Consider the following 27,677-nt stretch of genomic DNA (forward strand, 5'->3'; position numbering starts at 1 on the left):
GATCTGCTGAGGCCATGTGTACCAAGGGAAAAATGGATGTAGTTCAGGGTCAGAGTGCCAACGTCAGCTTCTGAAACAGCTGACTTTCAGTATTTCAAACCTGGGCATGCAGTCCCTTTCTCTGTGTGTCATAGCCATGTTGCTAGGGCCTTTCTGAATGGCCTCTGAGGCTGTTAGTTATCCGCCTTTGTGGAGAGGTGAACCAGGATAAGAAATGCTAGGCAGCCCCTTCAAACTCTCCATCAGAAAGAACAAAACACAGGTTGGAGAAAGGGATAACTCACTGGGGAAACAAGAAAAGGACAATCAGTTACCGATAGTAAAATTGAAACACCCTCCACTGAGACATGGGGGCATTTCGGCTAGGGCAAGAAGTTAAGGTGAGCAACGGCGTGAAGAGTGGTGTGTGTGTGTGTGTGTGTGTGTGTGTGTGTGTGTGTGTGTGTGTGTATGACTCAAAAGAGTTTTGTTTTTTTTTTTTTTTTTTTTTTTTTTTTGTATTTTGAGACAGGGTCTCTCTGTGTTAGCCTTGGCTGTCCTGGACTCACTTTGTAGACCAGGTTAACCTCGAACTCACAGCGATCTGCCTGCTTCTGCCTCTCGAGTGCTGGGATTAAAGGCGTGCGCCACCACGCCCAGCTCTCAAAAGAGATCTTAACATAAAGCACTACTCTACTTATTTTGTTTTGTTACTCAGCTGGGAGGTGGTGGTGCATGCCCTTAAGCCTAGCACTTGGGAGGCAGAGACTGGCATATCTTTGTGAGTTCGAGGCCAGCCTGGTCTACAAAAGCAAGTTCCAGAACATCCAAGACTGTTACACAGAGAAGCTCTGTCTCAAACAAAACAAAACAAACAAACAAAAAAGCCAAGCAAACAAAAAACAGATTGTTACTCAGCTGTTATGTTTTGATCTGTTGTTGTCGGGCACCAGCACCCACATGGCATACAATCACAAATATGCATCAACAAAAATAAAGATAAATCTAAAAGAAGATATTTGTTACATTCTTATTCAAATGTAGTATTGATGGAAGAGGGGGACAGATAGAAACAGCCTCCTTCATAGTTGCTGACAGTTTAGTGGGACAGATAGGCATAAATAAAAATTACAGGAAAAGAAGGTAGGAGTTTTGAACTGAGCTCTAGAGGTGTTGAGTGTTGCGCTGTGTGTTCCCCATGTGTGACAACACAGGAGGAACAGTGCTCATTCCCAGAGCTGGCATACCCTCTCTTGGATGGACCTGCCAAAGATCTAGGTCCCCCTGCCCTCACTCTGCCTCGTGAAAGCGATGCTATTCAACCCTCTCATTTTCTCAGCCACTTAAGCACATGTTAGCCCCATGAGGCTCTGAGTTTAAGAAGAGTTCCTTTGTTCACGTTGTGCAGGAACACATGATGAAAAATAAATAGAACATTTCAGTCCAACTGGGCTCCAACTGACAACCTCATAATGATACTTTATGCCCTAGGAAAACTCCACATTTTGAGACTGTTTTGCCCAAACAAGGCTGTTCCTTGAGAAATGAAAGCCCACGGTTTTACCCAGTAAGATTCTAATAGCTTTGTGTAAACACCTGTTAGGGTTGTCAGTACCAAACCCGAGATACAGATTTTCATTGAGAACCACTCCTTACCTGTTACATATAAAACAACTTCTACACATAATAAGACAAAACTGTTTATTGTATACAAAAATACAAGTTGAAGTGGTGTCCTTTAAAAAGAAGATCTTTCATGGGAATCCAGGCAGCTCTTACAGAGCCAATTGCTCCTGGGGCCGGTTCACCTCTTCCACTTCCCTTTGTGGAGAAACCATTAGCTCTTCCATATTTAATCCTCTGCACTACTGAGCAAATCTACGAATGTGCAAGGAAATGTTTAATCTTCTTTTGAAAATTTGACTTTTCTATTTGTCTATTTAACTTTCACAATAGTTTGTAAACGGCTTAATTCTGTCTAAATATTAATCAGCTTAACTAAATGGAGTTAAGCACATATGGTCCATTTTAGGAATCACTGGCAAGCTGGGACTTTGTGTTGCCTGGGGATCACCGCCATCCATGCGAAGACGGCATTTTATTTTCAACTCAGTTGCAAGCCTGGATTTTATACAATACCTTACATTCAGTGACACCTCATGAATTACTATTGCAGAGTTCGGCTGAACTCCCAGGGTTCCCTGGGAGATTGCCATCAGATCCCCTGCCCTGTGTGAGTACTGTGTGATGAGCCCATTGCAGGGACTGCATGCAGCAAGAAAACTGTAGCCTTACAGGTCTTACACAAACACGTAAGCCAAGACCTTGTGGCAATGGCCGGAAAGGTGGTTTACGTGAAAATATGCCCAGCCCCCTCAAGTTCAAGTAGAACATCTTTTTTTTTTTTTTTTTTTTTTTTTTTTTTTTTTTTTTTTTTTTTTATCGTAAAGGAAATGTTACAAAGATCTCTTCCTTCCACCAGATAGAATGAGGCTTCTCAGTTCTTTGCTCCAAATGAATGAACAGCATCAGGTTCCAATGAGCAAATGACTGAGGTGGACAGAAGGTAACGGTGAGATCTGCTGAGGTCCAGCACTTACATGAGAATAGTCCCAGGGACTGAGCTAGAATCTGGAGTCTTGTCGTCAACTGCTTCACATCTGGGCATTTCCCTACCTAATAAAGCCCTTTGCCCATTTTATTTCCAAATAAGCCTGGTGCTCTTTGGATAAGTCCTGCAGGGGCTCCTGTTACTCAAGGCAGGAAACACTTGAGCAAGACGCTGTCTTTTGTAACTGTACCTATCCTCTATTTTTAATCGTATGACAAGGATGCGAGGCAGACAACATTATATTTTGCAAAAGAGAAATCTGAGGCTTTATGTTTGACTTGAGAGCAGGTGGTCAAGCTGCCCAGCTTCCTCATGCTGGGAGCGTCTCCAGAGCTCTTCCATCAGTGCTCTGTGTCTTCTCCAATATCCAGTCCATGTACTCAGCAACTTTAGTGTAGACTCCTGGTTGATCCCTGCGGGCACAGCCTTCGCCCCAACTGGTGATACCTACCAACTGCCACCTTCCATTGTGTTTACAAACTAAGGGGCCACCGGAATCTCCCTGGGTCACAGTGGGTAGAAAAAAAAAACCACAATGGTAGAGACCCATACATGTGAGGTTTTAAATAAAGATTCCCTTGTTCAAAGACAGACGTTCTTAACAGTTCTACAGTCTCACCTTTGCACAGCACACATACAGACTCTCAATTTCTCTGCACCCTATTAGCCATGAAAAACAAGCGGATGGTTACAAGGCCAATTTATTTCCTCTCCCATTCTCAGATAAACCCATCCATTTTAGCATCTTTATCCTATGTTCAAATAAATCTATTTTTCTTGTATTTTAGCATGACCATGGCATGTAAAATTGCCCTTAAATATGGCACATATCTGTACTGATTGTGACATACCTGTCATAGTCAGTACATATTCTAATGTACCTATTATAAGTAATATATGATATGCACCATGTCTATTTGTTAAAAGTTATTTATAAAGTCTTTGGGTCATTTAACTCTTAAACTTCCAAACTGAAACTAAGGAAAAGTAATTTTGAAAAATTGGTTTCAAATAAGCCATCTCCAATGAACTATCATGTATTTTTCACAGTCTAACAATTACCTTACAAGCATCTGTCCCGCCTTCTTTGTAGCCAGCACAGATCACCTGCTTGGTTATGACATAATTTCTGTATTTTTTCTGGCATTCTTCATTTGGTACCAAAGGAACAGTTGCTTTTTGAAGAGTATTTTGGATTTCACCTATGAAGCAATCAAGAAATACCTTTAAAGAAAGGAAATACAATAAATAGGGAAATAAGAGGGAAAAGAAGAGAGAAAAGGAAGGAAAGAGGTATATGAGAGACAAAGAGAGGGAGAGGAAGGAGATGGCGTAGCGGTGATCTGTGTTGGCTTTCTTCAAAAGAAGCATTTCAGTCGCCCCATCCTCCAATCTACCACAGTCTTGGTTCCTATGATGTACCACCTTCCTTTATCAACACATGCCCCATCCCCAGAGTGAGTGGGGGGTGGTTCTTTCATACATCTATACCTTTAATACGCGTGCCTGGATGGTCTCTCCTTTCATTGTTTTACAAATTCCAATTATAATAAAAATACATAATTTATAAAAATAAATCCCAAACATCTGACAGCAGAGATGTATTTTGTTCTTTACATAAACAAAGTTCTATGACACATGATGCATTTACAGATAACTTATTTTCTATCCATGTCTATATTTCATGTGTGTATATATGTATGTATGCATGCATAAATATATGTGTATATGTGTACATATACAGGGTAACATAGTGAAAAATGTGAACTAATTGAATACAGTACTGCATGGTTCAGAAAACACAGAGAAGACACAGCCAATCACCACTTTCTGTAAAACGACACAAACATCTCTAATCGTGTTTATCTGGTACTTAATCTAGAAAGGAAACATGTTTGTTTCCAGAAAAATAGATCAAGTCTCAACACACAGTAACTCTTGACTTCAGATCTACACAAACAATTGATTATCCATAAACTCAGAGGAAGGGAGAGAGGAAAACTAACCTCTATATTCGCTACCTTTCAAATACAGCTGAGCACCCCCTTTGGTTTCAAATGCAGATAACGAATGCAGGAATATGGTACCATTAGCAGGATTGTTGGGTAAGGGTCACAGGTAACTTTGAATTGTAGTTACAACCAAATGAAAATATTGATCATGCCCATCACTATTTCAACATTATGGAAGATATAAAAACGACCTGCTATATTGTACACTGACAAAGACATATACTTATCACTATGTCAAATTCTGTTAACAAATACTGCTAACTGTGCTGCAATCTACTTGTCTTTCTTTATGAACCGATGTATTTTACGTAAGCATTTAACAGCATAATTAGAGGAAAAGTTAGGTTTATCATATTGCAGGTACACGTTTAAATAAATATTAAGAACTTTTCTCTCTCTCTTTTTTTGTTTTTGTTTTTTTATTTGTTTGTTTTTGTTTTTGAAGACAGGGTTTCTCTGTGTAGCCTTGGCTGTCCTGGACCCACTTTGTAGACCAGGCTGGCCTTGAACTCACAAAGATCCACCTGCCTCTACCTCCCAAGTGCTGGCACCTTGGCTTTTGATACAAAGGGAGATCGTAGTGAACACGGGCACTATGAGTACTGGGGGTGGGGGGTGGGGTGGGCAGAGAGGTTTCAGTGGAGGTGACAGCACCACAGGGCCACAGTTCTTGATGCAGAGCCATAAAAATAATCTCTGTTATAAATAACATGCTTAAAGGCTTAAAATCTCATCAGTTTGTAATGCCCTCCCCCAAAAAGTCACATTCTTGGGAATCAGAGGACTGATATTTTGGAATAAATGGAAAGGTCATGAGTAAGGATTGCTGAGTCACGGATCTGCTCCCCGTACTTGAACGTGTAAGACAGGAACATTTCAGATGTCAGGCTGTACCTCTTTCCTTCGTGTAGCCCCATCCAGTCACCCAGCAGTTGGTATAAATTGTATTTGTGTCAGCTTTGGAAGGCAGGCATATTGGTTTTTGGAATTCTGCAAGAAAATTTCATGGACAGATTTGGACCAGTTAAAGCCACAGATATGGACATTAAGAATGAATCCCTATCTTTCCCCCCTTATTTTTTTTTTTCTACAGAACAACACAGCACGAATGAGCCTCCTGGGACTAGCTGGAATGGGAAAGGACAGGAGATGGTAAAGGGAGGTGACATGCCATGTCCATTATGAAATATAATGAAACCCATTACCGAAATTAAAGAATAAAAAGAACGACCCTCCAGCTTTATGATCAACGTCCAAAGCCCAGAACTCAAGGAAATCCTCGCATTTTGGCATATGGCATGTGTGGCATTTTGGCACGAAACCTTCATGGGAGAGGAGGGCTCCTCAGCCAAAATTTATTGGCAAGCACGTCTCTACTTTCCAGTGTTTTGTTTAGAATATACTGTGGCAGAATTCATAAGCAGAGCAAAGACAGCCACACTGTCTCCAGGCTTTATTTGAATGACTTATTACAACAAAGCAATGAGGAGCTCACACACCTACAGCAGATATAGAAGGCAGGAGGAGGAAAGGCAAACCGTCTGAGGGTTACGTAATTATTAACAGACACTTGCAGCTAATGGTAGGCATCCTGCCTCTGTGGAGGGGGTGCCTCCGAAGGCAGTCACATGCTCCGTGTTCCGCCAGTGTGTTCTTAGCAACGAGCATCTAGTCCAAATCACTTTCATATAGTTTTATATTATTAAGTCCAAGCACTGGTGATTCTGCCAATCTTGTAAAAAGATGCTCAGTGTCCCCAGATGTCAAGATCTTTCCTATACCTACTGTTTTGGTACTATACATGCAGTTGCACGCCACTCTGAGAAAGTAATGAAGTGGGTTTGTTTTTTTTGCCCCTTAAGTAGCAGTGGTTGTGTGGTGGGTGACAGGATCTTTACCTCTCAGGCAGCCTCCTCTCTCCCTCAACCTCATCAACCAGGGCGTGAAGATAATTTCTGCAGATCTGTTTTCTCACGCACACTGAAGTGGAAGTTGACACCAATACAATTCAGTTGTACAGTTTTCCCTTAAACGTGCTACGTACCTGTATAGTTCAAGGGTGCCTGAAGCTTCATTAAGGCGATATCGTAATTGCCTTCAGAGATTTTGTATTTCGGATGAATGATAAGTTCCTCTATTGTTGAGAAGGGCGTTTCTTTTGTAATCTCTGAGAGACTAAGAATCCCGCCATATATAAGCCACACATCTGGATAGGGAATCCTGGGAGAGATACATGAAAACCAACATAACACTGGCATTGTTACTTGTTTCTTTTTCTAGGGATGGGGAGAGGAGGGTAAGAAAGAACATATTCCATATGACCTAATTCTTCCTGGCAAGGCAACTATCGTTGCTTATAACAGTAGTACTGGATCTTTGAAGATTTAGTTTCTAAATAAAAATTTCTTAAGCTTTTTCCATTTAAGACTCCCTTATGTCTGAAAAGATTTTTTAAAAACGTGTGTATGTATGACTTTAAGAAGCAGGTACAGATATTAAACATTTGCCTATAGTGTATCACAAAGAGATTTACTTCAAACCAATTTGGCAATGCATATATAATTTTATCATTTCTTGGTGATAAAAACAAATTCACATATTAATGGCATAAACGTGCTTGTTTATTTCCATATAAAAATTAATACATGTCTGAATGTTTGATACTAAAAGATGGAGAGCATCATCAATGTTTTTAAGAGTTCCTTAATATTTTAATCTTATGATTGACAACGCTGAGACTGTCACTTCATATAAATTTGCCGTACCAAACGGCAACTGTAGATTTAGGAGCATTTGGACAGTTTTGAAAATTCTACCCAACACCCAGACCCATGTTCACTCAATGAGTTTTTCATGAAACTCAAGTAATCAGCTCAAACAACTGTATTGAAAATCAAAGTCTCACACTATACAATCCAAAGACACACTACGATAAGAAACACTTCAGCGATTTTGTTCTTTGGAATGAAACTGTTATGTTCCCGTAAGAGAAGATCCCTAGTGCACATGTACAATACACACTGTGGTTCACAACATTAAATGATCTTCAGTCTCAGTTGTGTTTAGCATACTGTTGCTTAAAATCTACCTACCTATCTTTTGAATTTTAAGCTAACTCTATAAAAGATATACAGACTTAAAATTATAATATTTTCTAGGTAAAAAAATAAATGTCTCAGAGCCAAGGAGATGGTTTGCTTTTTAAACATGAGGACCTAAGTTCCGATCTCCAACTAGGACTGAGAATGTGCCAGGAGACAGAGGCAGGCAGATTCCTGGGGCTTGCTGTCTTTCCAGTCTAGTCAAAAGGGTTAGCACTCTAGGTTTGGTGAGAAACTCTGTCTCAACAAATAAGGCAAACAGTAATACAGGAAGGTACCTGGTGTTAACCTGCGCATGTGCATACAACAGGTAAACATGTACACATCACACACACACACACACACACACACACATACACACACACACACACACAAATGGGCATAATATGATGGACCTAAAACTTACTCATCAAAGCAGTGGGCAGCTGTCAAAATCCATTGGTGTCCAATGATGGTCCCTCCACACACGTGATTCTGCGTTATCATCTTCACTTGCAGGCTGACCTGCCATGGCCACTCCCCTAAAGAAGAATTTGCTCCTCCCACAATACGTGCATTTATTTTTGTTGTGCAGACTGAAAAGCGTCGAGATGTGTGGTCAGAATTAGACACAAATCAGCATCCCCTCCAGCCAAGGAGACAGTATAAACAATCAGATCACAAGAACCAAGACATCCACACGGTTCCGTAACAGATGAGCCGCACTCACCAGAGCTCTCCACGACTTTGCACAACCTCAAAGAATAACCAGAGCTCCCCTTTGCCCCGTAGGTGATCCTAGTTGGTGAGCCATCCGTGGACAACCTTAAGGAACATTTACACCTGGACAAAGTGAACAGTATAAAGCTAAACCCACAGAGAAGAGAAAACTATGAAATAGCTACATAGCTAATTAGCAAAGAAGCAGTCCCTTACCCCTCTACCTTGCAGTCTTGGGGAAGTAAGGAATAAGTAAAGAACTGACAGCGGATCATCTCTGTACATGTCTCTTGGCACACGCCTGCTCCTTGCACGAAGGTCACATTCAGTTCTTCCCCTCCAAAGTCAAGTCCAGAGTAAATTTTGGAATGACAGGGCTCTGTACCATGCACAAACATCAAAAGATACACAATAAGACAGGAAATAAGCAGCACTGATAATGTTTCTATATCCTCTTGAGAAGAGTTCCATTAAGTCTTTGAAGACCCCAAGTTCTCTTGCACCTCGTGGCTGTCGGTATTTGTCAACTTGACACAAGACAGAGTCACCTGAAGAGAGGGAACATCAGTTGAAGAACTGTCGCCATCAGACTGACTCGTGGGCATAGCTGTGGGACATTTTCTGGGTTAATGATTGATGGAGGAGGACCCAGCCAACTGGGGAAGTGCCCTATCATATCCCAGGTGATGTGGGACACGATAGCTATATGTACACATGTACACACATATACACATGTATTTGTATGCATGTACACTTATACACACACACACACATATATATGTACATATGAGCAAATCATAGGAGCAAGCCAAACAGCATCATTTCTCCATGGTCTCTCTGCTTAATTCTTGCCCCTTTCTGCTTGAGTACCTGGCCTGACTTCTGTAAGGACTAGACTATGACTGGGGCATTATGAACAAAACAAACCCCTTTTCTTCCCCAACTTGCTTTGGTCATGGTATTTATCACAGCAACCAAGAACCAAACTAGGACACATGTCATGTGCCGTCACGATCGAGTCACGTTACCCAGGCGAGCTTTTCTGCAGGTAGAGAGACTGAATCCAGATACAGCGTTGTCTTGAGGAACAGAAGGACTCGGTGTCCCACTTTTAGACGTCTTAAGGAAACAAACATTTCTATTAAAAAATAAGTGAGAGAGAAAATAGCATTAGAAGGTGCCACGCCTCTTTTCCCTCTTTATTTCATTCTTTTTCTTTCTTAAAGCAACTCCATAAATTGTATTCCTCTGAGAAAATCTGTTCAGCTAGTCACATTCCAAGACTCCAAAAATATCACAGGGATTAAATGTAAATGGAGTCACTTCTCTCTCTGGGGAAAAAAAAAAAAGGTAGGTACAGACAATCTGTTAAGAGGACAGAGGATAAAATTCCACCTTCTAATAAGAAAAAGAAAAGAGAGACAGCAACGAAAGGACAAATTGTTTGGCTTTATGCTGCCCTGGGTATTAGATCGATACACACCCTCTGCAGGGCCTGTGTTGTACATAACGGAAATCGGAAGTTGTGCAAAGCTGAAAAGGTCAGACTAGACCCTAGATGGGGGATAAGCAGATCGGGCTAAGGAGGGCTCTGATTTCTCACAAGATCAAAGGGTAGACTGTGGGAGCAGCTGTTACTCAAGCCTGCTCTCTTTGCCCCTGCTGCTATTGTTTGACTCAAAGACATGTTTGTTTTACTTAAGGGAAGGTATGTCAACGGACCTGCTAATCTCTGAAGCAGCCTGCACCTGGCAGAAAAGCACCCACTTAAGCACCCACAGGCTGAAGCATCAGTAGGGAAACCCGCAAGGCAAGCCTCTGCTTGGAACAGGGGGCGAGGCTGGAAGGGAGCCCCACGTGCCCTGATCCCACTCACCTCTGTGATTCTGTCTTCCAGTTGTTCGTATAGAATGTGAAGAAAAGGCAACTGGGATGGAAGGTGCAGATGGTGCGACACACAAAGGCATCGGGGGTGACGGCCTGGCCCACATCCAGGCCCGCAAAGGCAAAGTGCTGGAAAATATCCATGGGGCAACCTGTGAACTCAGCAAGGAGACTTTGCTCAGTGACACAAAGTTTATGTTTTAGCATAGCAACTAAAGAGACTACAATGACTGCCTATTCGCAGTACTACATATCACAAGTTAAGAGCTGCCTACCGAGAGGCCGTGGCAGCGTGCACAGGGCCTGCAGATCTGCAGGACGTCCTCTGGGTGTATATTCAAGCTTCCAGTTTATTGTTTTTAATGGGATTCCTGAGTGTGCAAACGTGTGGCTCTCTGAATCCTGCGCCTTCTCTTGGACTCGCTTTTGTTTGTTTTGTTCAATTCCAATGTGTTCATTTCTGCTTCCTAATTTTGTTTTGTTTTATTATTATGCCTTAGAAGCTTGCTTGTTTCCCAAGGACAGAAAGGGAGTGGATCTGGATGGGAGGGGAAGTGGGAAAACATATAGGATATATCTATGAGAGAGGGGGAAACCTATTTTCAATAAAAGGAAGGGTGGAGAAGCCTGTTAATGTATCAGAATTTGTAACTTGTTCTTTGGGAAAAGAGTAAAATGTGTTCTCCTCTAGTGACAAATATTAAATGCTGTAGAGTAAGCAGCCGCATTTCCAATACTAGATGTTTGGGTGGCTTGTGTTAGCCTTATATTTTGGCTAAGCCTTGGGAACACGCTCTTCTGTGCATTGTCTCTGAGTATTACGAGAATCATTTTAATGAAAAGGGATTAGCACAAATTCTGAGGAGTTAACAACAAGGCCATTTGATAGTAGGCTGGACAGGCTTCATTTTCATCCCTTTCACACAATTTATTTCTCATCTATTTTTGTTTATTAATGCTGTTTACATGATTCATCCAATTTGATAGCATGTAAGAGTCAATTTGATTCCACTCTAAATCGTATGGAAGTTTCAGAATAATGATAGGCCGAACGGTCAAACTTAATATGGTTGGATGAAGAGAAGGCTCTTTCCATAATACCCCCATTTGAGTAGTCTAGGAAGCTATACTGACTACTCAAAAACAAATTCATGATGCTCAAGTATCCATTCCAACCGACAACTGCAACTCACCACAAGAGATCCCTTAAAGGTTATTTTACAAATTTACTGGGACATTTGTAGTTGAAAAGGAGCTCCACACTGTTAGGTCCTGCTGCAGGGCCTGGCTGGCATGACCTGCCCTCTACCTAGGGGCAGGGGCTTCCCCTCCCCCAGAGGCCCTTCACTATATAATACAGACATTTTGGTTTTCCCTTCTCCCCCTTTCCACCCTCTCCCCTTCCCAACCCCCCCCGCCTCCCCCCCTACCTCCTTTACCTCCAGTCCCGTTCCATCTCTCCCCCTCCCCTCCGTTGCTGCTCCAATAAACTTGCATTTACATAATACAGCTTCATCTCACCACTTGTGCATTCCATTTTAATCAATCAGCTGCCTCATGACAAAGTCAATTTCTTTTCTAGACCACTGGAGATGTTAAGGACTTCTAAAAATCATTGTCTACAAAGGCCAACCCTGTGGATTTGTGTCCTGAGCCACTCACTAGTGACAGAACAGACTTTGCCGAAAGCTAACGTAGTCATCTTGACTCCTTTTCAACTTAGACATATTTAACATCTTCCTTTACTCGTGTCTAAGTTTTATATTACTTCTGGGTATTCTATCTGTCACCCTGCTTGAACCCATTGGCTGCACTCCAGGTTTCTATTGCCCCACACGAAATGCAGAGTCTGAGCCAGGCAAGATGGCCATCTGGTATCCCAAAGACTATTTTAAATCTAAAGTTAGGTTGTTGGCTACGTGTACTGGCTAGCTTTATGTCAACTTGACACAAGGTAAAGTCATCAGAGAGAAGGAAACCTCAATTGAGAAAACGCCTTTATAAGATCAGGCTATAGCCAAGCCTGTAGGACATTTTCTTAATTGGTGATTAATGGAGGAGGGCTCAGCCCATTGTGGGTGGTGCCATCTCTGGGCTGTTGGTCCTGGGTTCTATAAAAGAGCAAGCCAAGCAAGCCATGATGAGCAAGCCAGTAAGCAGCACCCCTCCACAACCTCTGCATTAATTAGCTCCTGCCTCCAGGTTCCTGATCTGTTTGAATTCTTGACCCAATATCTCTCAGTGATGGATGGTTACCAAGAAGTGCAAACTGAAACAAACCCTTTCCTCCCCAAGTTGCTTTGGTTATCATGTTTCATCACAACAGTAACAACCTAACTGCAACACTACGCTTATTAAAAGGGTTACAGAATGTTAGCAAGACTGGGAGAATATGAGGGTCCCAGAACCCATTTTTTCTATAACTATGATGAATATTGGCAGAATGAACCAAACCACCATTTTTTTTTTTTTTTGTATTTGTTGTTATATCTCTGGAAATTAATCAAAGGGACATACAATCCTGGGATAGAAAAATGGCCAACCTTCAGCAAGAGCTGTGTGGGGTTTAACTTGCCCTATATTTGTGCTCCCTCCTCAGCTTCATAGAGACCTGGAAAGCAGCCCCACGGGTGTGCTGAAAACCAACATGTCCGAATGATTGAAGCCCCTCCAAGCCAGAGTACCCCATTCTCAGACAGAGGTCATTACCTGGCTCGCCTGTAAAACACTATTCACAGGACTTGAGTTTATTGGGGCTCACCACCGTTTTGCCTAGTGTTACCAACTCTCTCCTTGAAAGCACGTGTCTGAAGAAAGAGAAAGAAGGAAGGAAAGAAGGAGGAAGGCAGAAGGAGGAGAGAGAAGGAGAGATGGGAGAAGAAGAACAAGAGGAAGGGAGCAAGGAGAAGGGGCAGGAGGAGGGAGAAGCAATGGCTCCTGGTGATCACGTGACAGGATATTTATCTCCTAAGGCAGAAAGGTCAGGGCAGATCCCAAGCCAGTAACACGGAAAGAGTTCTCTCAATTAGAACTGCAACTAGCACTGAATCACTAACTGGGGAAGGGAGGGGGTTGATTATCTCCAAATCTTTCATAATCCGTGAGGGAAACTGCTGAACACAAGGCTTTAAACACACTTCATTTTGAGTTGAGCAGTAAGAGGCTAGGAATATCTGGGGGGAAAGGGGACAGGGCCATAAGAATTCTGTGTTTAACTGGTAGGTTTGCTATGCGACCTTAGCATACGGTTTTACCCCAGAACTGCAGCTTTTCATCTGTAAAGCTAAAGACATCATTGACAAAATTAAGGACAAGGGTGTGGTGCCGACTAAAAGTCACCCTGACCTATAAGTTTCATTTAGGCCCTGAGGCCCAGAGACAGCCTTCCTGTGGCTTTGGTTGCCATGTAAGGGATGTGAAAAGCTCTGCCTCTTAAAGAGCAAAGCCACTTTCCAAAATATCCAGGACTTTTATCATTCAGTGGAGGGCACTTAGTCAGACTGAGGAAATATGGGAACTCACTGTAATCCAAAAAAAGCAAGTACAGGCCAGTCTGAGACTGGGCATTCGACATACACCTTGAGGTTGTGGGTTGAGCTTGAGGCAGAAAAAAATTCTTGTCAGGTCGTCTGTGGGTATAGAAAAGCACTTGCAGTAATGTACTGTTCTGGCTGAAGTGTACTTTGCCTCCTGGTGACACTTGTTCCCCCGTGGGGGAATGTTGGGAGTATGGCCTAGTGGGAATTAGTGAAGGCACAGCCCACATGCATTGGGTAATACCATTTTCACAGGAGTGAGTTCCTTTCTCCCTGGACTAGATCAGTTACACCAGGGACCAGTTACACTACAGTTAACTACACCAGTTACACCAATGGCTGCTTTAAACCAAGGCTTCCTCTTGTGTTCTGGATCTTCTACACGTGCTCACTTAATTTGCACGCATAGGGTCCTGTGATGGTGAACATTTTGTTTACAGGATAAATTTACTGTGCTAGACTTGTAAGAACAAAACTGTTCTTACCTTGTATAAGCCACGAGGGCTTTGCTCCTACCCTGAATGCACCCTGTAAGCTGGCCTGAGATGGACCACTTTCTGGTGCAGTTGGGCTATTCTAAAAAAAAAATTGGCTGATTCTCACAAAATATTCCACTGCCTCAGCCATTCCTACAAGGTCACAAGATCAAACAGGCTAACTGCTAAGCTCTGTTTTTGTATGGAATGCATGCTTGCCTGGATGACTGAGGCACCAGCTGGCCGTTTTACCAAATCAAGCCTTGCCTGACCCAGTCAGGATATGAGTTAATTTATGGCCTCCCCGAACTCCAAGTTTGTGGGTTTTGACTTAATAATCCTCTGGTTAAAAATAGTTGGAGCCTTACCTAGAGAGCTGTCTCTGGTTTGGTTCTGGCCAGTCTTTTTTTTTTTTAATCTGGACATTTTATTTTATTTTTTTAAATTACACTTTTTTATTAATTTATTCATATTACATCTCAATTGTTAGCCCTTCTCCTGTTTCCTCCCATTCTTCCCTCCCTCCCACTTCCTTCCTTCTCCCCTCCTGTATGTCTGTGATTGAGGGAGACCTCCTTCCCCTATATATGCTCTTAGAATATCGAGTCTCTTCTTGGTAATTTGCTGTCCTTCCTCTGAGTGCCGCCAGGACTCCCCATCCAGGGGATGTGGTCAGAAAAGGGGCACCAGAGTTCGTGTGAGAGTCAGATCTCACTCTCCACTCAACCTCTCATTTACTGAAACCAGAACTTGAGTCAAACTAGTGGTGAATTCTCTGAATGACCTTGGACCCACAACAGTCCTTGCCAGATGCAGCCACTCCATCTTTAGCTTCCTAGCCTCCAGAATCAGCAGCTAAATGAGCTCCTTTTTCTTTAGGTATTTCCCAGCCCTCCAGCACCCGGGTACAGCCTCCGAAAGCAGTCTAAGATAAACAGAGTATACAGAATAGAACGCGTTTGAATAAAGAGCCCTACTCTTGTAGACAAGTTTTCAAAAATTAGAAAAAACGAGTATTAAAACCAAACAGTTAACATGTTTGAGCCGACTGTCACAGCACTGAGCATCTACGCTGAGAAAAGAAATGACAAATAGAAAAAGAGATAGTTTTTTTGTTGTTGTTGCTTTGGTGTTTTTTTGTTTTTTGTTTTTTTACTTCCCAGTCTTTCATAAAGGCCATATCCCAGAATTCAGAACCTAATGAAGGGCCTGGCATAGAGCCAGCAGTCAGTATTAGTGCTATTTACTGTAAGTGGTCTGGTTTCAGTAAATCTCATCACTGGCACCTTGACCAATAAATATAATGGCGATTGTCTGGATAATTCAATTAAAACTACCCCTCGGTCTGAAATTATAGGGCTTTGTTGGCTTATGGCCATATGCTTATTTCACTAGATATGGACGGTTTTCTTTATATCGTCACTTGCTTTTCTAATGATGTTTGTAGGAATAGTGCAACAAAACTAGAGGTTTAAGCAACACAAAAATGTGGTCTTATAATCCTAGGAGTCAGGTCAAAGTAAGTCTTACTGGGTGCCAGTCAAAAGGTTGGCTTGGTTCTGTTCTTCTGGAAAGGCATGTAGGGAGACCTTTCTACTCCCTTTTCAATTCCTACAGGTCACTGGCATCTCTTTGCGTTCAGACTCTTCTTCCACCTTTAAAGGTTGCAATGTAACCCCTTCAAGTCTTCCTATCTCTGACTTTGACCTCTCTGTTTTTCTCGTGATCATATAAGGACCCCTGAGACTAGATAGGGGCATAATCTGGTAATCCAGAAAAATTCTGTATTCGAAGTATTTCCATATTATCAAATCACATGTCTAAACACCCTTTGGCCAAAAGGCACCATATCCCTGGTCCCTGGGAATGACGTGTGGATGTTTCTCGACACTCTTATTTAGCACATCACAATTGCAGTAGCATAGTCACCATTGAATTACCGATCTCTGAAAGCGCACAGGACTTCAGTGAGAATCCAGATACCAGGTTGTCCAGCGTCTTTATACTGGTGGGCGTTCCACTCGAACTGTGCTTCAGCAGGCAGCTGTTCCTGGGCGTCAACAAAAGATATTGTCATGCTTCCTTTCTTGAGGCGCACACAGATCTGCAGATATTTGTTACTGAAATAATAACCACAGCAAAGGGCAGTGTAGGGTGCAGCTGGGGAGCCATACATCACTGACTGACACTACACCTTCAGTCCGTATGCAACCTACTGGTAGGCCAAATGAAGCTCACCATCTTTGGGGTCAAACTCCATTGAAATTAAGTATGCAAATAAGGAAAGTGAACTACCTCCCTCCCTGGCAATTTACTTGAAGGGGAAGCAGGCTTGTCTGTTTTGTTCTGTTTCCATGGAGGATTCTGTTGAATCCTGGAGTGTCCTCAGTCAGCTTTACTCACCTGTGTTCTGGCCTATGAAATGCATTTGTAGCATATGTGAAGAATTGGCAGTGAATATTATTTGTGCACAATTTCTGGCATTCTTCAACACTGTTGGCCTTGGATATATTAAAGTTAGACCCTCTCATATCAAGTCCTTCGTATACGTCTTGGTGGCAGGCTGAAATGAAACACATTTGGCCAAATTCCCTCAGACACAGATTGACTACTCTTCAGTAGGAGCCATTTTGAAGGCCAGTATCCCACTTTTGAGGACTTTGCTGATAAGCACAGCATTTAAATTTTTTTTTTTTTTACTGCATATCTAAGTTATCAAACCCTGCTGAACATTAACTCACCCCAGTGTGTTTACAGCTTTAAAAGTGGGTTATTTTGCTTTCTAAACTTCAAGACATAGGTGGCAACAATACAGAACAACACAGTTTCACACTGAAACCATCAGTGGCACTGATAAACAAACAAGGCGGTAATAAGAAGGGCCCTGGTGGTCTACGCCAGAGATACACAGTATTTGACAAACAGCACACCTTTGACTTCTGGGCCAAGTGAAGGAAAACAAAAGCCATGATGTGCATCTATTTCTCTTCTTTCACCTACTCAGGTCTGATGGCGATCTGTGACTGCAGGTTTCACCACTGAGATCTGTGTTAAATATTTTACTTATATTTATGTTGAAATCATTTTTCTTCTTGCTTAAAAGTTTTCTTAAATTCTATTACCACCACCATCACCATCATGTCTTTTCCTCTCTAGGCCTGGCTGGCTTGGAATTCCTTTAGTGACCACCATAGGAAGCCCTAAGTGCATGTGAAAAGAATTAGATGGAGCCTGTTGACCTGGGTGGGCACAGCCATGGGAAGCACTAGTGTATAGGAACAATAGACCTGGGTGTGCAATGACTAGCAACCTCACCTTCCTGCTCCAGGATGCTTACAGCCCAAGATGCTTACAGCCTGTAGAGACCTTCCACTGAGATTAGTTAGCCCCTCCCATATGCGGCACCTAGTGAGCAGTTTGGGCTTTGGAGACTCAGTGCTCACAACTCAACAACAGTCCAGTTTTTCTACATGTGGGTCTGTGTGTCCGTCCTTCCTTATTCCCTCAACACCTCTGTTTTCCAGGCCCCAAGCCATGTGGGATGTGTCAAACTGCCATTTCAGACCAGGCTGGCTTTGAACTTGAAATGATCTTTGTCTCTGCTTCCCTGATGCTGGGGCTATAGCCAGCTGCTAGCACATCAGTTTCTTCAATTCCATTTAAGCACCCCTTCCTCTAAAGTTTGTCTTATATATAGAAAATAGGTAATTATTTTAACAGATAGTAAGCCAATGTAAGCTCTCATAGGTTTTGTCTTTAAGACAACTTAATTAGATTCTTAGTTAAGCAAGCAGTGTGTGTGTGTGTGTGTGTGTGTGTGTGTGTGTGCATGCTATTACAAACAATATGCTATTGTAAATAACTGTAAGTTTCTAAGAATCATGAAATTAATTTAAACATGGGAGAAAGTACATATACACAGACTAATAGAAAAGCATTATGTTAGGGTGTAGAGATACTAAGAACTCCCAGAAGTTTATGCAGAGCAGAACATTGTAAATCATAGTAATGGGGTTCTTTTGAATTTCCTTCAGATAAAAAAGGAAATGGGATGAGGGTTGGAATGGGGTAGTTACTAATAAACAAATTCTTATTGGTTATATGTAAAATTTAGGCCTGCCTTTTGATAATTTTTACTAAAGTGGCTTCCTACACCAATTTTTTACTTGAAGATATTTGGGAGAAAGTTGGAAAGGAGCTTTAGAACCAACCTCAGTGAGGGTGATTAAATTAGGACAGAAAATTGCCAACCAAGCAGCTTTGGAAAAGGCAGTGTTTCTATTTCTTTAAATTTTGTAAGTCACAATCATCAGATGTAAAATGTAATCAAGAAAGATACAGCAAGTTATATTAGCATAATGTAGAGGTTGAATCAGTCAGCTTGGAAAGGAGTTTGAGCTAGAACAGCTGAGTTGAACCAGCCAGCAACAGTTCAGAAAGAACTAGAAAGGGTAAGCTTATTCAGCAGTAAGTCTCAGAGGCTGAAAACATTCTAGGCCTAGGCCTAGATTGTATGGAGGCTAGAAGCTTCCAGAACTAAGCCTAGGTTAGCAGATGGAGGCAGTAAGCCTCCAAGACAACAACTAAATAAGGTGAATAAAAATTATTCATCAGTGTATAGGTTTGCTCTTACAAGATAGGAGTCTATGAGTTCAGGGTAACTATAGCTATTACATTGGTGAAGTGGAATTTATAGCCAAGCCATTGTCACCCTTGAGTAATTGCCTATAATTCAAATTGCAGACTCAGAATTGTGTGTGTGTATGCGCGTGCGCGCGCGTATGTGTGTGTGTGTGTGTTGAGGGGGCTGTAATCAAAGCAAAACAAGACTGTTTGAAATTTAAACCTATAGAATGAATTATGTGAAAACAAAACAACAGAATGCAGAGTGGTTCTTCAGATTCTACCAGCCCACAGCCTCATTCTGTCTTAGCACTTGCACTTTACGATCGGTCCCTGTCGTGTTACAGAAACGCCTTCTTTGTATTGAACCTTTATGGTAATGCAGAAATTGTTTTCTAGGACATCAGTTTCTAGAGAGAGAAAGCTCTCTACCATCTTAGCATTTACATTCCCTGTAAGAAATATTATGCTTAGCAAGACTGATAGAACTCACTCCTCCAGTCTGACCTGAATGGCAAACAATGAGAGTTCTTAAACCAGTGATTATCAGCATGTGAGTTGCAACTCTGCTGTGTGTGTGGGGGTCAAACCACCCTTTGACAGGGGTCTCCTAAGACCATTGGAAATCACAGCTGTTGTATTACAAATCATAACAGTTTCAAAATTACAGTTATAAAGTATCAATGAAAATAATTTTATGGTTGGGGGCCACCACAGACTGAAAAGTTGTATTAAAAAGACCACAGCATTAGGAAAATTGAGAACCATTGTCATAAAGCCTTATAAATGGCCCTAGTGATGGCCAGGAAGTTCTCTGTTGTGGCTGACTGCTCTGTGCCTGGTAGAATTTGTTGCACCAAATCCAGCCACTACCATAGAGTACCATCTCCTCCAGTTGTAACCATCTAAAATGTCTCTAGACATTGCCAAAAGTTCTATGAGCTGAAAAGTGCAAAATCAGTTCTGGTGGGGACCACAAATTACCCCGAAGTGAACTTGGGGATGAGCTATTCCCTGAGTCTTTTCTGAAAAGTCTTCTGGAAACAGGGAGGGCATAGTGTCTGGAGTGCACATTCATTTTCTACAGAATGTATGTGAGCACCACAGACAGTAGAGGCCATTAAAGCTGTACTTTATAACAGATAAAGACATGAATGCCAGGTGTGGTGGTGCACGCCTTTAATCCCAGTACTCGGGAGGCAGAGGCAGGTGGATCTCTATGAGGTCAAGGCCAGCCTGGTCTACAAAGCAAGTCCAGGACAGCCAAGGCTACACAGAGAAACCCTGCCTTGAAAAAATAAGCAAGCAAGCAAACAAGCAAATTCATGAACATTATCAAGATGAATGTGCCCCCTTCTTATAACGATGCTGTTGCTCCATCTCCATTGTCTTTCTTGGTGGGGTCTTCCAAAAGTCCGTGATAGCACAGACTTTGAGCAAAAGCTACTCTGACTTAGAGTATTATTAGCTCAAATTTAGCTGAAAAGTCCACATCTTACCACTTATTTCATGGCCACACTGCTTTAAAGAATGACCAGAAATGACACCCATCCGATGTAATCTTGGCAAGGTTCCTGTAATGCCGTCTTTCATGAAGCACCCAAATCTGTTTAAAAAAAAAAAAATCACACATCAAGAAATCATGTAGCATTTGCTATATGTTAATAAATAAAGCCTGGGGTCAGGAAACTAATAGCACTTTTTAAAAACTTGCTGAGAAGGACATTCTCAAGACACTTGCTCACTATCTACAGCTTTGCTTCCCTTTGTGTTCTTGCTTTAAGTGTTGAGAGCCAACCACATTCAAGAGTTGGTGACGATGCCTGAGTTTGAACTTCCATAAATTCTCTTCCCCAAAGATAACGGGTTCTGTTTTTGCTGTATGTGGTACCAAGGAAGAAAGCCTGGACCTCTAGCATGCTAAGCACGTGTTCTACCACTTGCCAGGCTCTTTCCTCTCATTCCACCTCTAGCTTTTATTTAGTTTATTTTGAAGCAAGATCTTGTTATCTTACTCAAGCTGACTTTAAACTTATTATTTTCTTCTCTGAAACGTCTACATTTGTAAAGTGCTGATTATCTTATAAGTATTTTAATTTACTTAAACAAATTGAACCTGCCATGACTTGGGCCTCTATGTGATATTCATTTTGTGTATTGATCCCTGGTAGTTTCCATCTAACAGGAACTTCTGTTTTCAATATCAACCTTATGCTAATTTATAAGAATCCTAGAATCCAGTTCAAATTTTAATACTGTGACTCTTACACACAGGCTGGGTTTTTGTTTTTGTTTTGCACAGATTACCATGTAGGGAGCAGAGAATGAGTGCTGACTTTCTAATTCTTAAATTCAGATAGAGTGAAGATGAAAGTTATATGCATGCAAACAGAAGCAAAATGTTTCATTTTGGCTATTGATCAAATATGAGAAAATTAAGGTAAATTTTCCAACTTTATTTCTAATACTTGCATTTGTCAAAATTACCAGTTAACAACAACAACAACAACAACAACAACAACACACACACACACAGACTCAAAATGCACATTCTAAAATTGCTAACTGGTTCACTAAAGGTACTACTGAGACTTGCCTACTGGATCCCAAATCAACTATCAACAAAAATCCTGGTTTATATTTTTTCAACTTTGCTATCCATAAATATGGCAACAAGTCACACAATTAAATATATTTCTTTATGCAAATATATTTATTTATGCAGGTGAAATTTTCACCTTTTTTAAGACAAGTAATATATATGAATAAAGTATACATTTGGTAGTGAAATTATAAAATCCACTGTGAAGGTTCATAGATTGGATAGAATTCACTGAGTTGTATAGTCTCTTAGTCTGGTTAATTTGGGTGTGTGACTTTCATTTGCAGCATTTATAATAATTTTAATTAATGCATAATAAATAATAAATACAACAGAAAATGTATAATGAAGTGCTGCTTAGTGCTAAAAAATTGAAATCACAAGAATTGTTTTAAAAAAATGATGAACTTGGCATGTCTAGTATTGAGTGGAGTTATATAATCTCAGAAAAAAAAACCCTCATGTTCTCCATCATATGCAGACCCTAGCCAACAACACATTTATATACATAAACAAATGTCCAAGTGTGGACAGTTCAACATGTTGGAAAGTGAACAAGAAAGACCAAACTTTAGGGTGTGAGGAAGGACCTGATCTTGTTACGGGCTCTTCCTTTAGGCCTTGGTGGCTGCTGTGAACCTACTGCTGTGGTTCTGTAGAGTGTCTGTCTCTGGGTTCAGCGGTTTAGTTGTCTGCTTTGGAAAGATTCAGTCTAGGAGCATCTGATGAAAATGGTCTTTGAACTCTCTGAGAAGTACAACACCACTTTTGTATTTAACTGGAAGCAGTGAGAAAAATTTCTAGCCCTAGCAATGATAAAATAGTTCCTCTTACCTCTTATCTGGACCACGGGTTGGACTCACTGAGAGAAAGCTAAACATCAAGCACCTGGGGTGAAATGTGCACATCTTCTGACAGTACTGGGCATCTGGGGCATAGATGGCAGCTATATCCCCTCCTCTGAAGAAGGTATTTTTATACAGTTGAGTCAGACACCCTGTGATATAACCATTGAAAGTTGATTTAGGGGAAAGTGTAACCATTTTCATAGAAGTGCATCTGTTTTGCTACTGTTTCTCATTTATCCCAAAGACATTTACAACTATAAAGGAAGAACAAAACATTATGACAACTATTTAAACAATACAGCATGCTACCTAAAGTTTTCTTATGGACACATGCATAAAGTTTGATTCTTGTTTTATGACATATATAGTAATTTCCACACAAATTATCCCCCCACTAAAATGCAGTATGGATTTTCTTTCCTGCCTACTGTCTAGCATGGTGTGAAAACATCTCACCTTAAAAATTTAAATACAGAAAAAAATTTTCAAAATCCTTTCAGGACAAACATCTCCCAGATTCCCCAACACTTTAAGTGGAACTTGAGGTCAGGACATAATCTACATCTCCTTTTTTTCATGAAACAAGTCAATGGCTGAGCCCCAGGGTTCAGACCTGGTTAATATCACACAGTGAATACATATCCTGCACACAAGCTCACTCTTTCTTACTCTCCGTCCTGTCTGTCCCCTTCAAGCATACAGTGTTACATGTTGCTGCCTGCCTTGGCTTTACTCAAGCAAACTAATAATCATTGTGAACTGATTTCCTACAAGCTCGTTTCTTGAATAAGGAAAAGAAAATTCATGTGCAGAGACTCACACCCACACATCACACACACACAGACACACACACACACAGAGACAAAGAGAGACAGACAGAGGCAGAGAGACAGAGACAGACAGAGACAGAGGGATACAGACACACACGCACACACACACACACACACACACACACACACACACACACACAGAGAGAGAGAGACATCTGAATGGGATGTCTCTAACAAATTCCTCATCTAAGAGCTCAGGAAACCCTGTGGAAAAGGAAGCAGAAGAGTGTAAGAGCCAGAGTGGATGGAGGACTCCAGAACAGACCCTCTGAATCAGCTGAGCAAGGCTCTTACGAGTTCCCAGAGACTGAAGGGAGCAATGGGCCGACAGGGTTTTACACCAGGTCTGCTGCATATACCTTACAGCTTTCAGCTTAATATTTTTTACAGTAGTCCCGAGTGTGTAAATAAGTGGGTCTCTCTGATCCTTATGCTTCTCTCAGGGCTCTTTTCCCTCTGCTGGTTTGTCCTGTCCAAATCTGATGTGATGATTTTTTTTTTTTTTTTTTGCTTTATCTTACTATAATTTACGTTGTCCTGTTTGGTATGAACCCTGTTCATATCTGATGAAGGCAGGATGGGAGTGGATCTGGAGAAGACAGGAAGTAGGGAGGGACTGGGAAGAGTAGAGGGAGCAGAAACTATAATCAGGTTATATTAAATGAGAAAATAATCTATTTTCAATACCAGGAAAAAGGCTAAAGAAATAATTTCAAATATTAAAAAAAAAGCACATTTGTAAGCGAACATGAAAATAAACTGAAATATATGCTGCTTGTGCTGACTCAGAGCTCTCTTGTGGGGCGTATTCTGCACCCCACATAGCATTAGAGAATTGTCTTCAATGCATTTAATGGATGAGTTTAGATTTATCCGAAAAAATTCAATTCAAATCTTTTCATGGAGCTTGCCACCTTAGGTAGCCTGTCCATTTCCATTGATCAAGTCTTCATTGAGCATGCAATATTTGGTGGCAACTTTGTCCATTTCTCTTTAAGTATTGATGTTGCCATTGCTACTCAAAGACTCGGTATTTATACAATATGTATTTCATTACGTAATGAAGATTTAATTTTTGCTATGTTCTACCTGTGCGGGGACCCTGCTGCTGAGTCCCATTTCCATGAGCCAAACTAGCAGTATTGCTTCTCCTCATATCAGAGGGGCGTTGCCATGCCTACCTCTTGGGTTAAGTTTACATTTGGAAAGAACAGATTTTCCTGGGTAGATGCTCCTGAGAATCCATGCTCCCAGGTGTACATCCTAAGGTGTCCCATTTGCACAATACACTGAACAGTAAGCCCAGCGGTAATGGTAGTTACAAAAAGACTTGTTTTTCGTGTGGTTAGTGTTTCATAAGTATTGAGCAGACGCTTCTCTGCTGTCCCACCACACAGACACATACAAAAACACAAACTGTAACCAATGATAGCCTGGAAGTTCCTATCCTGCAGTTGAGTCTTGGTAAAGTGACATGTGACTCAGCCAATGAAAGAGAGCATCTAGAAGTGATCCAACTGTAGAACTGCTTGTCCTCCCCAGTTGCTTAGCAACAATGATAATGACGGCAGTGGGGACGATGATGATAACAATGACAGCATCGTGTGTACAGAGTCTATGTAACTTAAAAGATCTATAGTGATCATGTCTTTGTTTGTTTGTTTTTGTTTTTTGTTTTGTTTTGTTTTTGTGATCACATCTTTTAGTTTCCACCTTGATCTCATGTCCATGAATATTGGGCATGTTATTTGGTTGTATTTAAAAATGTACATAATCAAACAAGAAAGGGAAAAAAAATACCATCAATAAGGAAAGAAAAGCATCTTAATTTAAACACTATAGGTGAGTGCCAGACTAGAAAGCAACAGATGCCAACTAACGCTGTTCTAAGTGGGATAGTCGAGCATTCTGATAACTTGTGGGGGAAACTAGAGAATGCTTTTCTGGAAGATAATACCATAATACCTGCCACAAAGCTGTCAAAAGTATTCATACCTTTGTATCTAACATTTTTATTTCCAAAAATCTAATCTATAGAAATAATTGAATGTGTGCATAGAATGTACATACAAAATGTCCTAAAGAAGAACTAATAACAAAAATGATTGTTCGGGTTAACATTAGCTATAAATAGCAAAGGTAAGTTAAACTCATTTTTAAATCATTAATATTTTTATAAGACACATATATTCATGCAGAAAAATGCTAAAGATTAAAGAAAAGTTCAACAATGGTTATTTTGCACTTTGGGGCTACATAAAATACTCGGCTTCAAGTATTATACATATTCACATCTCTAATTCCCCTATCACGATCATGAATTTTAAGTCTTGTTTTTTCTCATAGCTATGGCCCATAGCATCTCTGCCTATCACTCCTCCATTTGATTGGTTTGAATTTGGCAATAGTTGTGACATTGAAGAGCAGCTACGGCTGAAGAGACAGATGGAGGGAAGAACAATTAGCACAGAGGAAACAAAAACAACAACAAACGATGTCTATATTTACAATGATAAGCCTTTTCCAAGCTGTTTATCTTTGCCAAGTACTTGAGAATCAAGTAACCAATCCTTGGGGTGTGGCTACATCTTACGTCGCCTTTGACTCATCCCTCGTGGGATGTCGGGTGTGTGTGTGGGGAATTCACTCTATAATGACTATTGAGAGGGGGTGTCCAGGGCTATGCTTATTCTCTAAAACTAAAGGGATGCACAGAGAAAGATGGAGCACTGACGTCTATTGCCGAAAGCTATCCATCCTGACCACCTAAGGGATGATACACTCGTTAAACCCAAAGCAAGGATGTTCAATTCAGAAACAGCTCCGTATGCCTTATATCAGAAACATCATATACTGATCGGACACTTGGGTTGGGCCCAGTCATTATACAATGTCTAATGACCTTACCGATTTTCAGGGAGAGTTTGTTTTTTGAAGGCTGATAATAAAAACAAGCAAGTATTTGGGGTGGGGGGGACTCTGCTGGAGCCTAGTCTCTACACAGAAGTTCCTGCTTAAAAAAAAAAAGCACCAAGCCTGTTGCCTCCAAGCTCCTTCCCTTGTTCGCATGTGTTTGGGGCAGTGTATCTAAAGAAAAGTTCCTGCCCTGAAGTGCCAGCAGCCGCCTCCTTCCCCTAAGCTGTATGGTTAAAGGCTTTCTCCAGGAGTGGTGTAGTTTGCATAACTGTTCTGCTCTCACATACTATTAATTTTAACTTTTATAGCTAATACTTACCACAGGAAACTGTAGCAAATAAGGATATGAAATAACCCACTTGGCTGAATAAAATCATCCTTTAAAAGAAAAAATATACATGTGTTTAATAGACAATTTATTTTAATATACACATTGCTTTTTTGGGAAATGTCTAACTTGAAAATCAAAGCACATGATCACCAGGAGAATGAAGATTTGTATATAGAAAATTAAAATATTTATCATGCTTCCCAAGGTACAAATTGAGACCTCTGGACTACTATTAATATATATTAGTTTATTCACTGTTATTTTTTTTTCCACTGTTATTTTTAAGGTTTATTTCTGTTATTATTATAAAAAGTGGTAATTAAAATTATTAAACACTTAAGTTTCTTAATTTATGAAAAATTATTATAAATAAGGACAACAATATCACCTGCAATCTCCAGAACATCTTTGAAAATATACAAACCAACTCAAAAAATTTAAGCCAATCAAAATTCTCATTCTTGATTTTTAAATATGTTACACTAAAATATTTGTACAAAGAAAAATAATTCCTTCCAGATTTTCTAAACTCTTGGGAAATTAGTGCATTCCACCAACAGATTTTTTTCATACAGACATAGTTATATTTTTTAAAACAGCAACAAGACACAGGAGATGATGAGTGACAATAATAAAGTGGGCTTACCTGGAAGGACGCTTGCTTCTGTGGTTCTGGGGGAGAAGGAGTCTCTAGCTGAAAATGAAGTCTTCAAGCTCTCTGAGTATGGCACTGCAGGCAGTGTTTGCCTGGCTCTAGTGTTGACACTGGGCTGCTGGCATCAGTTCCAACTGTTTAATCTGTCAATATAGTCCATGAACATCCCAGTCCAGGTCCAGCTACTTAATATATTAACCATTTCCAGGAAGTCATATAAGCACAATGACAAGGGTGGAGTTTCCAACATGCTTCCCTTTGCAGAAGAATCCATGCGCACAATTCTCTATGCACAGAAATGCCTTCCCAAGTGTTAAGAATCCATGTGGTAGGTTGTAGCATCTGTTGAGAATGGTGAGACATGAGCAAATGCTCATTGAGGAATGTTAGAAGTTTCACATTGACCGTGAAACCCTGCTACCAAGCCTGGGCGGCACAACATGGAGAAGTGCCCTCCATGGATAAAGAACGGTGATGCATTACTCTCTACAGGTGCTAGCACCAAACCCTCCCAGGAAATCCCAGTATCAGACCAGACCCTGCAGACCCAGGCCCCAGGATGATAGCTGCAGGC

At 40.9% G+C, this 27,677-nt stretch overlaps 1 protein-coding gene across 1 annotated transcript; it reads right to left on the bottom strand.

Annotated features, from left to right (window-relative positions):
* Positions 1 to 2,888: 2,888 nt before the first annotated feature.
* Positions 2,889 to 27,247, bottom strand: Klkb1 (kallikrein B1). Its single transcript, XM_051169766.1, has 15 exons — positions 27,095 to 27,247; positions 26,437 to 26,495; positions 22,358 to 22,520; positions 20,421 to 20,527; positions 16,702 to 16,861; positions 16,239 to 16,348; positions 10,279 to 10,438; positions 9,431 to 9,540; positions 8,619 to 8,781; positions 8,413 to 8,525; positions 8,110 to 8,278; positions 6,647 to 6,822; positions 5,497 to 5,592; positions 3,653 to 3,792; positions 2,889 to 3,092 (listed from the first exon to the last, which is right to left on the bottom strand). The coding sequence occupies exons 2-15, from the start codon at positions 26,492 to 26,494 to the stop codon at positions 2,901 to 2,903; spliced, it is 1,917 nt and encodes a 638-aa protein (XP_051025723.1). The 5' UTR covers position 26,495; positions 27,095 to 27,247; the 3' UTR covers positions 2,889 to 2,900.
* Positions 27,248 to 27,677: the final 430 nt, after the last annotated feature.

The sequence above is a fragment of the Acomys russatus genome, chromosome 27 (genome assembly GCF_903995435.1).
Source record: "Acomys russatus chromosome 27, mAcoRus1.1, whole genome shotgun sequence".
Lineage (NCBI taxonomy): Eukaryota > Metazoa > Chordata > Mammalia > Rodentia > Muridae > Acomys > Acomys russatus.

Bases quoted from the DNA above. Each gene is read 5' to 3' on its own strand.
- Klkb1 (XM_051169766.1), bottom strand. From the start codon at position 26,494: ATGATTTTATTCAGCCAAGTGGGTTATTTCATATCCTTATTTGCTACA. The intron at 20,528-22,357 runs GTAAGAGGAACT...TTTTTTAAACAG, and splicing joins ACCCGTGGTCCAGATAAGAG to ATTTGGGTGCTTCATGAAAG. The intron at 9,541-10,278 runs GTGAGTGGGATC...ATTTTTTAATAG, and splicing joins TGGAAGACAGAATCACAGAG to AAATGTTTGTTTCCTTAAGA.